Below are 16,533 nucleotides of genomic sequence, written 5' to 3'. Positions count from 1 at the left end.
TATTTTATACATACATAAGTATAGACATGTATAATATTAAATAAATTCCTTTTATAATAAAATATAGTGTTATTCATATTGTTACCGATGGTACTTCAATAAAGCACGACAATATTATTATTATTATTATTATTGAATAATATTATAATAATTACGGTGTGCGTAAAAAATATATTAGAACAGACAGGATAACGGCGATTTAATATTATTAGTATGCGCGTCCTCTACGGAGTACAAGAATATACCTTCTGCACGGCCGGCGGTATTGTTTCCTTCGTTTTCGAGTTGGCCAGCAGACAGTCTCCCAAAAGTCGTGGACAGGAAATGCGACCGGACCGTATGCCGTCGGCCGTCATTAACAGGTCGTAATTGATCTCATCGCCAACGACGGAGTCGCGTCTGCCGGACAAAAATCACATGGTATCTCATTCGTACAACCGACTTAAAATAATATGGTCGTGGGTCGCGGTGATATAACATTATCGTTCATACTTGTACGCCGGATGATCCTGGACGAACCGACGTATCCAGCTGGCCGTCGTGTCGATCTGGCCGGACGCGCGACGCGATATGAGCTTCAGATACTGCTGGATGGTGCAGTGCGTGTCCGTGTCGACTTCCATGCTGGACAGGTAACTGTGAATCAACGGGATGAGGCCCGGGAATTCGCCCGTCTGAAAACACGTTTGAGTTTATCGGTTACGAGTGCAACTGCTGTGGCTTTGGTATGGGACTAGACAGTTAATATTGTGTCGTTAATTTAGGGCTCGTAGGTATAATAATTATAATATTATATTATGCTGAAACGGCCGAGGTCCTGTTTTACAATCATAGTTTAAACCTCGGTTACGCCTAACCCACTGATTTTACCGGCCGAATTCGGTGGTTTAACCGGTTAGTTTAACTATTGTAAAACGGGCCCCGAAATGTGTAGAACACAATACGATATTAGCTCGTTTAATATACGAAAACACGTCGAGCCTACAACGAGGGATACATGACATCAAGGAGAAAAACGTGTTAAACAATATTCTTCTTATTCGTAGTTTAATGTCGGTGATGGGCTTTCTTCAAGTAGTTTAGACCGCACGCGAATGCGCTAAACGAAGATGGTCTCCCGCGACTACCCCGAGCCCCAACTCCTGTATTTTTATCGACCGATATATGATATTATTTTACTTTTCCGTTGATGATTTCGTTTATGGACATTTTCGTGTACGATGCATCGTCGTTGGAACTATTTACATTGACGTTCGCGGTTTTGGACGTAGACGCAGCGATATTCTTGCGAAACCAAAACTTTTCCGTCAGGGCGGCCGACCGCTTTTGAGCTTTAGACATATTCTCGTCCACCTGCAAGTGATGCGATTAATATACGTACACGTATGTTATATTATCGACGGAATGACCGACAAAACGTACTTTGCTAATGGGAATGATGAAGTTTAATTGATACGACAAAATGACCCTGGTGAGTAGGACAACAAAGCACACGATCGCGGCGTTTTCAAAATCGGTCAGTTGCACTTCGCACGGCCTGAATTCGACGCGCCAACCGATCGTTGACTTGGGCGGCGGAGGCTTAAACCGCATGGTCTGCCAGTTGGTCGACTGTATGTTCTATTATGTATCATATAAAATCAAAATGAGCACATTCGTTATTATTTCATTTCTAATCATGTTATAAATAATATAATATGATATATTTATATTAAAATGTGCATATACCGTTCAAGAGCGTATATTATGATTATGTCATTTAGGGGGTGGTAGGAAAAATTTTTTATGTGTTACAATTTGAAATTATAATTATATTAGAAGGTTTTAGAGTACCTATAGACTGAATAATAATAACTATACATCATATAAAACATTAAAATCAGCCTCTTCAAATAAACCCTTGGTTACAGGTGATTCACAAGCATGCTCTCCGCATTGCAGTATATAATATTATACTCAACCTTAAAACTTAAGGTACCTAAGCAAATTAAATTAAATTTTTGTAATTTGTATGTAATTTTGAGGAATGTGTAGTCCTGCTATAGGTACGTGAGAAAATATACACTCTTTATAAAAAAAAAACACTCAGTGAATCACAGCTGAGTATAGGTTATATACATGGTGAAAAAGACATACTTCGAAGTGATCCATCTCGACAGTATCATCTTGGTGCACTTTCTCGTTGAACAGAGATACTGTATCCCGGATGAATAGGTGCGCTACATGCTGAGCCATCTGGTGATCGATATCGGCACTCTTGAGTTTGTTGTAGATCGTTTCGTCATACACCAGCGGTACGTCGTTAAACCTTTCGCAACAAATCAAAGAAACTCGTCCGGTAAAAATGTTTATAAAAAAATTCAGAATTCGATTCGTTATTAAATTGTTTTGCATCGAGTATCGACAGTTTAGTTACAATTTTCCCAAATGTATCATAATAATAGTTGCGGATCACCATTCACCCGTTTGCTAAGGAGTCGTGGTATAGCGCGGTTCGGGTGTTACACGATTTAGATGGATGTACAATTTCACATGCACTATCAAGTTGTTTTCAACAATAATGCAAACAAATATTAGATTACGCAAAAATATTTTTTTATCAAAAATTGTAATATTTCATTACGTTTATACATGCAAATTTAACTCTTGTAAAAACAAATTTGTCGACTTCACATTATATATGAACAGTGAACACAAATCAAAATTCCAAGTATCAATAAAATTAAATGTATAACATTATGATCCTAATTAAGAAATACCGCAACCGTGCAAATAAAAAATTGCTACGCCATAACCTTTGACCGAATTCATAACATGAACTCGATGAATATATAAAGGCGGTATACGAGTATAACTACAAGGCTATAAACGTCTACAACTTAAAATAAGAGGCCTAAAGAGATCGAAAAAAAAAATTCAAATAAGTTCTCACTTTTCGCCTTGGCTCGATAGGTACAATGTGGTAGAGTCGTAACGCGATTTGGGTATAACGAACTTATCCGTGGTCAACGGCTCCAGTCCTCTTTCTTGTCGCGTACGGCAATCCACGGACCGAGATATCACATCCCAGCGGCAGTCAACGTCTGTTAGGTACCCTCGAAATACAGGCGATGCCGCTGTCAATGCTAACTACGACGACAAAATGAAAACGGTAAAAAGGTATATACCAATATATTATTTATTTCGTATACGTATGTGAAACAGATTCGTAAATTAAAAAAAATGATGGTTGCAATAACATTCACCAGTTGTATATACGATATATAGGTATAGCTGACAGCCGTATATATAGGTCACCTACATAAATACTCACACATATTATAGTATTTTCTATAGAGTTCTAGACAATTGTTTTCAAGACGTTTATACAACACCAACGGCGAACGCATATTTTTATACTTTTATTGTATACCATTTCGAGAGTTTAAACAATTACTTATATATATTATACATGTAACATTTTGCCACATTAAGGGCCTGTTTTAGGGGATGGCAGAACTTTTTAGAAGTGCGTTTTTAGTAATACCTTCCTTAGTTTTAGACTATTACGAAATGATTTACGTAGAGAAGTGCAACTATTTGTTCAGTTATAAATAATTACAATATGGATATAGCCATACAGCTATATATCTATAAATACATTTACAACTGTGATTATCATTACTTAATTTTTTTTTGCGAATTTAAGGGTTAAACTGTTGGCTCACCAGAATCGGACACAGCGGAGTGAGTTGATCGTAAAGAGTTCGGGCTTCTTTGATGCAACACGCCTGTAACATTTTACAATCAAAAAATAAGACATTATTTTGTTCGTGCAGCACTTCGTTAAAACAGCCTACGGTCATTATACTATTATTACGTACCTGAAACGTCATCTGTAAACAGCAACAACCCATCCCGAATGCCATCGCATCCATGTAAACGTGATCAGGCAGTGCTGCATTCAGACTGTCCGTATCCCCGCCGATGCTGATCAAATCTTCTTCGAACGGACTCGGAGTGTTTTCATCTTTGAAAACTACAAATTAAAAATAAATACTATATCATGTAAGTACATAAAATTGTCACCGCGTCAATGATTATTTTTTTTATGAAACATTCCGTTAAAGTATAATTTCATTTGCGTTCCGTATTACATAATGTACATAATATAATATTATCATGTTATGATTCATAACATAGCCAAACGTCAAGAATGCATACAATTTAGATGGCCGGAAAAGGATGATGAATTTATTTTTATTTTTTTTTTATCTATTTTTTTTTTTTTTTTGCGGTAAGACCGAAAACATTGGGCGTAAGCCAAAATCCCTTATGGCTTGTAATAATTATATTTACATGTCTGCAAATTAATATTGTATAATATTTATATTTTATAGTTTTTAATTTTGAACATAAATTATATTCTTTCAAAATATTCTTAAAAACAGTAATATAAATAGTATTTTAAATGTATAGCAGGTAGAATGGTAGATATATAACAACTATACCTATATATGGCTATACAAGATACGAATATTTGAATAAAGAAACGATAACTCTAATATGTATCTAATAATACAAATAAAATAAAACAAAATTTCAATATTGTGGTTGATTGATCTATTATAATATTATGTGATCTATATAAAATTCAATCTAACCAACGGTCGTGCAATATAGGTACGTCGTATGTACTACGCAACAGAAGCAGAACCTGAACGTAAGTACCAACCGTCAACTATACTTACAACAATAACCTTAACATAGTAATATATTCGAACATATTTGCAGCATATTATTATATGATTAATAATTTTAAGGCTAGTGAATATTTTTCAGTGAATACGTTTTATACATCAATAAAATAATAATATATACAGCATTGTAATTCAAATTGAACATAGAAATGCATTAGAATATCACAATGTGATATTGATTTCCCCCCTCTAGAGTCTAGATGGTCGTGAAAAAGGCTGTTATAAGTATTGAAAAATTGACGAATATATATATTATCATAATCATTCACACGTATAATATATGGTAGTGGTGACCTCTATCAGGTATGGATTTATTGAATTAGTATAAACTATTAAGTGTTTTCGTTACATACATAGGTATACTATATACATTTTTGTCTAAATTATCTTTCAAACATGTATATTGCGTATACGGTATACCTATTAAAACATTTAATCACTACCTATCGAAGTTCCGAATAAAAAATAAATAAATAACTGGAGCAGAACAAGAAGCAGTTATCGTCGGATTACGTATAATAATAACAAATTATTTAAAAAACATATGTTTGTTTCACTTATAGCTATTATATGTTACTATAGCAAGTGCTAATATTTGAAAACGAATAGATAGGTCAAAACACTTAATAAAACTATACATTCAGCCTGCTATTACAAACTGCTGCAGGGCCGCAGGGGGGACAACTCCGGGAAACAATATATTATTATCGTACGGTTATAATACTTCATTCGTTAAACACATGTTGCATCTTGCATCAATGCAATGATAATTATAATATTAAACGAATCAAACTATACATTTCCGTGCCATATCACATTTCAAAATTAATATTCCTCATAATATTTATTCAATATATTTGAAACCAACACTTGTATCTTTTCAAATACAATAGGTACTTATACAATGTACATATGTATGCATACACGCCCGACCATGGTCACGTAAAACAACTCATATGACGAAAACACAAATCTGATGACGCAGACACACAGTACACCAAACAATAATCATATAATAATATACTGATATAATAGTCAGGTACTCAGGTATGCTTATATGTACTATATATAACATTATTATACATCGGCCCCTACAGCACTTACCGTTGATTCAGTCAACTATTTCTTCGCCAACGTGTAGCCACTTTACAATAATAGCCGTTAATACGAACGTTTAGGCTATTGCTTATACCGTTGACTCTCACTATTTGTGTATGAGTATGTGTATGTGTGTGTGTGTGTGTGTGTGTTGTAGTGAAACTTACGATGTTTTGAGTTTAAAAATAATTAATAACATGATATGTTATGAAACGTATATGTTATATATATGATTTAGGTATATTTACTCGGTATGTTTATGGCCACTCGTTCCCCTCTCCGCTGCCGTATGTTCCTGGTGAGCGTAGAGAACCTCGGATGCCCTTTGTAAATCGCCGAGTCCGGTATGAACAGCGAACGCGATGGGCCGATCTTGGGTGTCGGCTGATCCACGGGCCACGTGAACTCCGGACATCCAAGCCTGCACACAAATGCGTCCCATATGCGTGCATATTTTGTTATATCTGTGCCTGGGCCATCTGAAACTACAAGCCCAAAACACCGAATCCAGTGCATAGCCTTTCTAACGTTCAATGAGTCCCTCATCCTCATGCCCACATCCCTCCCTGCCCGAAAAATATAAAAAACTTAAGCCGACCAAATATACTTCTGACGAGATAAGTATATTATTACATAATCGCTAACACATGTATAGATTACGTTAATCAACTTAGTCGTTAGGTGCGGTAACAATTGTTTCGATCTGCCGTCTTATGAAAAATGTATAATCCCGGAACGATAGTATAATATTGAATCCCTATGTGCGCGTATACCTCAAAAATCGAAATTATAAATAAATAACACTGTTGTCACTTGTCGCTGAGTATTGTATTCGAAGCTCTATTGCAACACCATCCCATACGATATAATAAAATAATCGATTCACGAAAGTAGAATATATGAGTATTACTTATTAGGAAGTCGCCATAATACGTCTGCAATCTACCGTCGATCATCTTAAACTCCTGCGACCGTTTCGGATCGATAACGCGTCGATGGGGAGGGGGGACAAGCAAAAATAACAATAGTCTTCTGTATATACTGCAGTTTTACATACCTGGGGAAATTTGTGATGGTCATCAGCACCTCATCCGGCCCGAGTAATTGTTGTGCTTCCTCTCTGCGGTACCGCATATTGGCTTCGACTATGTTGAAATGGGCCAAGAGGCCACCATACGGTTTTCCAGGAGTTCCCTCGATCATGTAAGCTCCATATTCAGGCCTCCACAGCGATTTGACGTTGCTATTATATAAACACAAACATAATAATCAAAATGAGTGATGTAGCTACATGCTCACAAGGAAACTAGGTATATGCACTTTCATAATAAATATAAAAAGCTACAACCGTAAATACTAGGTATATAACAGTATTACATAGGTACAATATTGTATGAGGCGTTAAATTCACATCACATTGCATAACGCTTATAAGTTAGAAATGCGCCGATGACAATGATGATAATATAGTACCCAATACTTAGAATTTATAAAAAACAATATAGGTACCTATTATATTATATTGTATTCTTTGCATTAGGTTATCTTTAACATCATAATTTATATAACTGAAAACTAGATGTCCTTGTGCCAATGCCCAGTGGTATAAAAACAATAGGTGGTCAAATGTATCGATTTGAACGTGTATATTTTATGGTAGGTACCTGTCCACCTCAGAAATTGTGCAAACACATGAACGCATGATAATACAAATTCAGTCCTAATAAATAACTATAAAAAAAAAACTTATATTTCTATAATTCTATTACACCGCTTAAACGGACTGACGTTATTTTATTTACGTATGTGTTGTAATACTTATATATTATATGATTTAAAATATATGGATATAATATGGTACAGATTATAGGTATGCGGAGTGCACAATAGAGTTATCACTAGGGTTAGGATATGTTTATGACTTTTTCATATTTTTCTAAGTGGTGCACATTGCAGAACAAATTATAAATCCATTTGATATGACATAAAAATAGATACCTACTTAGTACATACCTACATATAATTATATTTTGCATATTTTCGGGCATATTTTAGCTATAAATGCATTTTTCTGGTTTTTAAAATGTATTTAATTTGTTTTATAGGTCATTTTTCGTAAAGTGTTAACATTTTGGATAGTTTTTTTAAATTATAGATTTCAGAGAAAATTTTTAAAAATATATTATTGGGTTTAACATGTACAGGTGCACCCATAGCTAGGCAAGTATATTATTATTAGTACCACAATCGCACGAAACGTGATCAATGAATAATCTATTAAAAATATGTGGGTAGTAAAATTTGAATGAATAATGAATACAATTTAGTAACACATTTTATCATGTCATATTTATTTGTTATGTAAGGACATACTTTTATATTTTTTGGGCATATTTACATGCATTTTTAGAGTTTTTAAGGTCATAAACATTCAAACCCTAGTTATCACTATACCAGCAGGTTGTGTACTACTTAACTACTATTTATAATATACATTGGTAATATTCTTAATTATATACGTATACGAAGTTATAAATATGTTTACATTGAAATAATTAAAATAACTGATGAATAATGGCAACACGGGTGAGATCATTTTCACACAATTGCGTCATTTTTAAAACTGCAGATATTATTGCATAATATATATATTTAATATTTTGTTAAATGTGGGTCGCATCGATAGTAGATAATCATTTCCATTCAAACTCAAACAATCAAAATTCATAAAATTAAATAAAAAAATTATACAATTGCTTGGTATATTATCACGTTATAATGCGTTGTATAGTTTATCTACAGGTAAGGTATGATATAATATTTATTTACTACGTTATCAATGTTTTTTATGTTTGACATTATACACAAATAATAATAAGTATCGTAAATATTTTATTATATTATTTAATTGTTATCAAACGTTACTTATTTTAATTAATTATATTTTATCAAAACTATGTTTTATAATTTTATTTAAGCCTACAAATCTAAAAAACAAAATATATTATTATTATTATTATTATTATAAGAAAACGAGTTACCTTTACATAATGTACAAATCCACGTGCATATAAATATAGTTCGTGAACAACTTAAGTTCTTAAGTTCATTTATATATTTATATCATCTATGGTCTAGACGTATAGGTTTTACCTCGACTAATAATTCATCGGTCAATTTACTACGAATCGTACATTATATTCTGTATTTTAATTTGAATGATGTTATAGAAATAAAGATAAATATTCAAATACTTATAACTTGTAAGTATATACAACCATTTTGAAGTAGTCATTTAAAATTTTAATCTTTGAATGCATAAGCATGATTATAATTTTAAATGTGATTTTTATTACACAATTACTCATTTGTGCGTAACAACCCAAGTTTAACAAGTTGTTTTTGTGAACTCGTCAAAATATATTCAAGCTGTCGAAATAAAAATTATAAAAAATTTAAAAAAAAAATCAAAGATATTATTATTTATCACGTTGAGATTAAATAGGTACTAACGATTTCAATATGATATTTTACATTAATATTATACTTATAGAATAAACCTAATTTTAAATTTAAAAAAATACAATTGAAACCTCTGTCTGAGAAAAACGTAAAAGTTTCATTAGCTAATAAAATTATAATAAATCAATTACACAACAAAATTTAATTTAATTTTTTAATATTCGTACATTGAACAATTCTATTGTTATGAATGAAAATATAATTTATAACTCGACAAACTGTTGATAAAAAAATCGTAAAATTATTATTGTCTAATCAAAACGAATCTCGTGTAATCAATATGGTACCTAATAAGAAAATTCTACCGTATACATATTTTTATTTTATTTTAAGTTAAAAATTAAAATTCATTATAATTTAATAATAATAACAATAAAAATAATGTTCACATATTACCACAGAACATGCTTAAAAAACAGTAAAAATTAAAAATTAATTACATAATAGTATATAGGTACAAAACCCGGTACAAAACATATTAATATTAATATTACACTTTTTAAACTAAATGCACAAATATTACATAATTTTCGTTGTTACTATTTTTTATAGGGAGTTTTATATTTAAATATTATGACAAAAAAATTAATTTTTTTTTATGCGTTGCAATTTACTGCTTTACAGGTGCTGTCGTAAAACTGAGAATGTAGAATCTCGTTAAAACTATGCAAAAAATGAAAGAGAAATTACTTTTAAATTTCAATAAGTACCTAATAATATAATATTCGCTTTTCGGTAGTGAATTTGTTTAGTTTCAGATTTTGAACATTTTAGTAACTATTGTACTATTTGTACTCAATATGTACATAACCTACAGTAAGTACACGAAGTATATTCGAGCGTACCTATATACATTTTAGTTAGGTGCCTTAAAAATACATTTATTCACGTATAGGTCGTAGGAATAGCTATTCTTAATGCTATCGCCCATCACGTAGTTTATTAATTATTTATTACATATTTAAATTTTAAATCAACAAGTATAATATTGAGGTGCAGAATGGTGATACTAAGTTTAAGAAGCTATACTACATAAAAATCGATAATTTGAAAAAGTAATTTTTGTATGAAAATTAAATTAGGTATGTAATAATAATCATAAATCATTATTAAAATGTAAGATCGACTGTTACTATTTTAAAAACCATACTTCTCAGTTAGGTATCAGTAATGTGGCATCATTTTCTATAAATATACATAGCACAGGTACTACAGTAACTAAGTTGGGACACCTAAACGTGATTATTTCCCTGAATATTTTATTTCATTCACAACAAATTGCAAGCCATTAGTCATTACGGACTACGGAAAGTAAATCTGTAAGTTTAACGTAGATGTAATAATTCGTGATATAGATAAATTATTTGATAGATATAAGGTTAGACGAGTCTGCATTTTCTAATTTGTTTAATTAAATAAATCTAGATTAGATTAAATTAAGTACGATCTAGCAGTACATTGTGCAGCATTACCCGCACATTACCTGCCCACCATGCTATGGTGCTAATTTGATTCAATAACGAAAAGGCTCAATAAACCTACAGCACAAAGATAAAACATCGGATAAAACATAAATACAAAGTACGAGTGCATTATAGCTTTAATACGACGTCCGAATTAATAATATAATAATATAATAATATAATAATATATAAACCGTCTGTTCAGTGGTTGCGTAATAAATAATTGTGCGATTAAAGGGATGTTCGTTACATACCTACCGATCACCTATCAATGAACATTACTCATTGTCATTTAAAGATTGAGCGTGAAATAGCACGTGGGCGACGTAGAGATACTCCGAAAATTATTTTTTAGTGTCTCTCCTTCGTTTTTGACAGATAACGATTTATAAAATACTTTCTATCTTAGGTAGGTACAAAAAATGTAGACCTCGCTCTTAGAGAAAAATCCAAAGACTGGAAACAGGGAATATTAAATTGCATCACAAACTTAAAATTCATACAAAACATAAATAAATTAAAATAGAATGATTATTTAATATACACATTTTAACAATTATTCAAAAATAATGCAAGTAAGACATAAAATTCATAGGAAATGGAAAATTAAAATTTGATCCCTCGAAAACCTAACCTTATCAACATGTATTCTATGAAGTAAATAATTTTACTCTTTGAAATAAAATAATTTAGTTATATTTAAATAGTTAAACTAGGACTAGATATAATATTATACAACATAGTATAACATTAAAGTTATATATTACCCAACATGGATTGCCTAGTTCAATATAATACTTATACAAAAAAAATTGTATAGCATGAATAGGCACTTGTACTCGTCATACTTAAATATATCTAACCTAATCATTAAAAAGTAAATATACTTAATTATAGTTATATTAAGTAAGCACATTTATAAATATTTAACAAAATATAGGTAAAAAATGTAGGTACTAAATATGTTAAAATGTATAATTACTTACAGAGATGATAAGATTATATGATTTCTTAGGATTATAATCATTTACAAATTAAAGAATTATAAAATAATAAAGAAATTCTTTTAGATTACTAATTTAGAATATACAATTTTTCTGAATTAAAATTTATAATAATATAAATTTCTTAATTTTGTTTTTACGGTTACATTAAATATGTTTTATGATGTAAAAGTACGTTAAACGCCTATACTTGTTATCAGTGCATATTTAAAATAATTTAGAAAAAACTACACTATTTTTATAAATATTTTTAAAGAAGAATTTTTATAATTTGTAGGTGGTAACTAGTTGGTACCCACCGGGGTACTCACTAATCCTTTGCATAAAACTAAATAATTTCCCAGGGTTTCAATCTAGTTCACCAATTCATACATTTGAAATAGCAAAACCCAAACAATAATATGATATTTATAATTTAAAATAACACAATAATATTATAAATAAGCTATTATTTGGTTGATTGGTTGTCTCATCTATAATCAAGTAAACATAATATATATCACTAATATCAATAATTATTTGACCTACCTATTAAATTTTTAGAAATATTCGGTATGTAATTTTATCTTAGAATGATTTTGTTTAGAATATTCGTTTTTTGTGCTTTTCCAAAAACTCTTTTTAACTGGATCGTACATTGTATGCATGGAAATATTTGCAAAAACAAATGCATAACAGAGGTGGTCTTAAAAAACACATTTTACATTTTACATTAGACATAATTAATAATAATATTGATAGTTAATAACATATACCTAGCTATATGTATACAAGTGATATAATAGTACATATTTTAAAAATATTATTGATATAACTAATTTTAACTTCCGTGTAATTATGGACTTGTTGTCGTTCAAGATAACCATATAAATAAATTAATTACATAAGTTGAGAAACCAATATCTTATTTTTTTGGAAATCATTTATTTAATTGTTTTTTTATTAAAAAAGCTAGTTTTTTACAAAGGATCAATTTTATGCTACAAAAATTATTAATAATAATACAACTTTTAGTTTCGAAAAAACACAAGACATTTTTGTTAAAATATGATATATCTACCATAAACTAATCATTATTTGTACAACCATACAATGTATCTACCATACCAAAGTTAGCTAATATCAATACAAAAATAATATTAAGTAGTTTTGTAAATACTATAATTAATGATTATCTAAACTTGTGAATATGACGCTTAGTATAGGTTAAGGCCTAAGTATTAACTCTTAAGTTAAGAATAGGTATCTTAAATAATACCTGCCTAAAAATATTTTTTTACTTTTTAAATAATTTAACCAAACACTAATACTAAAGTTTAGCAAGAAAAAGTTATTTTACACCTATTAAATAATAATAATTAACAATAGAACTAAATATTTGACTTAATAGCTGCTCTAAATGATCTGAATTAAAATATATAAACAAATTTTATCGGTTTTGATAGTTTAAACTAATTGAAAAACAAATTAATTCTACTCAAATCATAGATAAGTATATAGATGAATAAAAACAAATATTAAAAAAAAATGTATATACAGTTTTTATAGTTTCTTACAAAACAAACCGAACAAGGCTAACTACTACAAGTATACAACATTTCAACAACTTCACGATTATTAATCATACAAGTTAATTTTCCTTATATTTATTTTCCCCAGGGTATGAATTGATATCTATAGTAGGTACACATAATTATATGCGTTTAAACATTATTTATTTTTATTTTATCTAAGCTGGTACTAAGTCTATCTAAGTAGTTATAAAGTTATTTAAAAGAAATGAAGTAATTTATTCTTTGCTCCTAGGTAGATAAATATAAATTTAGATATTTTACAGAGCAATTCCACAGAATTTAAAATTATTTAAATTTTCAAGTAAATAATTTGTTTAAACTTTAAAATGTTTTATTTTAATAACAAACCCTAATTCAATAATACAACTAATTTTTATAATTTTCTTATTATAATTCTTCAATTTGTTTAATAATTGAACTTACTGTGGGTCGTTTGCTTCTTTTTCATTGAGTTGAGCTAAAATATCTTGTGCGCACAGTCTGACTTTTGCAGTTTTGTTGATGTGGTCAAATTTGACAATAATGTATTCGACCTAGAAAGGATGAACAACGACATGAGTCCCAGTTGTGATGTTAGAACGAGTAGGAAGACTGCACAAATTCAAACCACCATCACTGTTAATAATTACCTCGTCACCCCATTTCAGGACATCACCTTTGCGGTCCAACAGTTGATGGTACAAGTTCAGAAACTGATCGATACCGTGCTGTCTGACGTGATCAGCTAACTGTTTCGTCTCATCCCAGGAGAGTGGTTGCCCTTCTGTTAACAGACCCATTTTCGCGCAAAGAGACTAATTTTGTTGAAAATAAAAATGGAAAAAATTCAAACTTCGAGGAAGGAAGCAGTACCGGAGTCCACACCGTCTGAGTGTTATTTATCTATATACAAAAAGATCTGTGTGAACCGGTATTTTAGTTATGCGCTTTCAAAAACCCGGCAGATGAGCAGAATATTAGTCACAACACCTTCCACTATCAGTATATTGGCGCAGTAACTCGGAACACAAACCGCCGTGTTCGGCTCGTTATTGATAACTGAATGAATGGCGAATACTGAACACCGACTACGAAGTTCCGACACCCGAACTACCGAACGGTCGGATGCGGCCGAATGCCGATACGGCCACGGGTGCCGACTGCCGGACTAAATATTAATTAATATTTCATATTTATGCCAGACGCCAGGGCTGCCAGAGATGATAATAATTTCTGGCACGTTGCGGAATCAAGGTAAAACGATTGCGGTTAACGGGTTAATCGCTCTATGACCGCGGTTCGGTGTCTATGGCCCATCTGTGCACGTCGAGTAGAGAAGTCCAGTGAAGACACATATAATTTTTTGTAATATTATATATTATCAAACCGGAAACCAGTAACCATTAAACCAATGTGTATTTAAATACATATTATATTATAAATATAATATAGAGTGATTCACCAAACGTGCTCACCCCCATTTTTTTTTTTTAATAATGAAATTATTCAAATTTTGATATTTGGAACTTTTAAATATACTCAAAGACCATATTTTCAAATAAATGATTTTTTGTTGTACTACTTAACGAGTATCCTATAGGTTGTAGGGATACAACTAAACAAACTCGTGTTTCAAATGAGAACCACCATTTTTTATTGTAAATCATTTAGTGGATAATTTTTTTTGAAAATGTTGATGTACCTAATTCAAAATTCGAATGAGGAATTTCTTAGTTATTAAAATGTTTGCATTAAGGCGCTCGGTGCCGATGCCATTTTGTCCTCAAAATACACTCTGCGGGAATAACGATACCGCCTTGTAGAATCAACCAAATTTCATATATTTTTTTTAATTGCTAGAGGGAAATATTTTACAGCCTGTATCGATCTCTGTTTTTCAATATTTTATTCTCAAACTTCATAATTTGTCTAAAAAAATACAAGATAAAAAGTATTTTTTTACAAATTTTTTAATACAATTATTTAAAATAGAATACAAAATCAGAGATCGACGAGGGTTGTAGAAAGTCTTCTTCCTTCAGATAAAAAAAAAGTGGTAAAAATCCGACAATTCTACAAAGCTTGAGTTATTCCTGTAGTCATTTTTTTCGATATATTACACCCTATAAACCCCCCCCCCCCTCCTCACACCCAAATAGGTATCGGGTAGTAGATTAGTGGAAAAGACTTATAATTAAGGTGGCAACTAAAACATAAAATTTAATTTAAGTGGCACCGAGACACTTAAGGATAAAATGATTTTACATAAATATAAATTAAACGTAAAATTGGATCTAGTATTTATTATAATTGGGCCATTTTTACAAAATGTTATTATTTTTTTAATTAAACTAAAACTGTTACACTGCGTTTGTCATGTTTTCAAATCACAATATTATGTCTATATCCCCCATTACCATGGACCTTTTGGCTTTTATCCTTAGAACACAAAGTAAAGTAACACAAATAACTCAAAAATCATACCTAGTTCGTACGAATTTTGATTTTGATACGTCAAAAATTTCAAAAATATTTTCTACCTACTGTATAACCCTACATGAATAGGGGTATTGTTCTCATTTGAAAAACAGAAGTTTGTATCTCTACAGGACACTGTGGTACAAAAATCTCAAGAATTTTAAATATGGTCTAAAAGTATATTTAAAAATTTGAAAAATCAGATTTTGAATAACTGCATTATTGAAGAAAAAAGGGGAGATCATGCTTAGTGAATCAATAAATACATCTCGCATCAACCCTTTATCGGACAGCAGCTTCTCTCCGCACCACGAATAAATAAATAATTTAATTTAATTTACCACACACGAAGCTAATACCTTCCTACACTGTGCACAGTCGTGGTCTTATAAGATCAGCCATAAGCGATCGCCATCTATAAGAGGAATGCGCCCAAGACTTGTCCACAGATATATAGAAATAGAATAAATCAATGCATTCAAAATAAAATATATAAATACCTACATTATTATTGCTAAAAAAATTACATTTACTATATTATAATAATTAAAATAATATATTTATATAATTTATTGTTGTTATAACCTTGAGTCAACGCCGACTTACTGTTGATGTAGAACGTTGTGATTGTGTGAATAATTGTCCGTGATATACTGATATAAAGCAGGCAATAGCC

The 16,533-nt window shown here is 30.7% G+C and overlaps 1 protein-coding gene across 1 annotated transcript; it reads right to left on the bottom strand.

Annotated features, from left to right (window-relative positions):
* Window positions 1–112: 112 nt before the first annotated feature.
* LOC132943901 (glutamate--cysteine ligase catalytic subunit) lies at window positions 113–14,566 on the bottom strand. Its single transcript, XM_061013044.1, has 12 exons — window positions 14,030–14,566; window positions 13,824–13,933; window positions 6,895–7,080; window positions 6,086–6,258; window positions 3,864–4,018; window positions 3,708–3,770; window positions 2,933–3,129; window positions 2,137–2,308; window positions 1,423–1,620; window positions 1,180–1,353; window positions 493–674; window positions 113–399 (listed from the first exon to the last, which is right to left on the bottom strand). Exons 1-12 carry the CDS (start codon window positions 14,177–14,179, stop codon window positions 225–227), a joined length of 1,935 nt encoding a protein of 644 aa, XP_060869027.1. The 5' UTR covers window positions 14,180–14,566; the 3' UTR covers window positions 113–224.
* Window positions 14,567–16,533: the final 1,967 nt, after the last annotated feature.

This window comes from Metopolophium dirhodum, chromosome 4 (assembly GCF_019925205.1).
Source record: "Metopolophium dirhodum isolate CAU chromosome 4, ASM1992520v1, whole genome shotgun sequence".
NCBI lineage: Eukaryota > Metazoa > Arthropoda > Insecta > Hemiptera > Aphididae > Metopolophium > Metopolophium dirhodum.
Note: the sequence above shows the minus strand (reverse complement) of the source record. Positions and strands in the feature narration are given on the sequence as shown.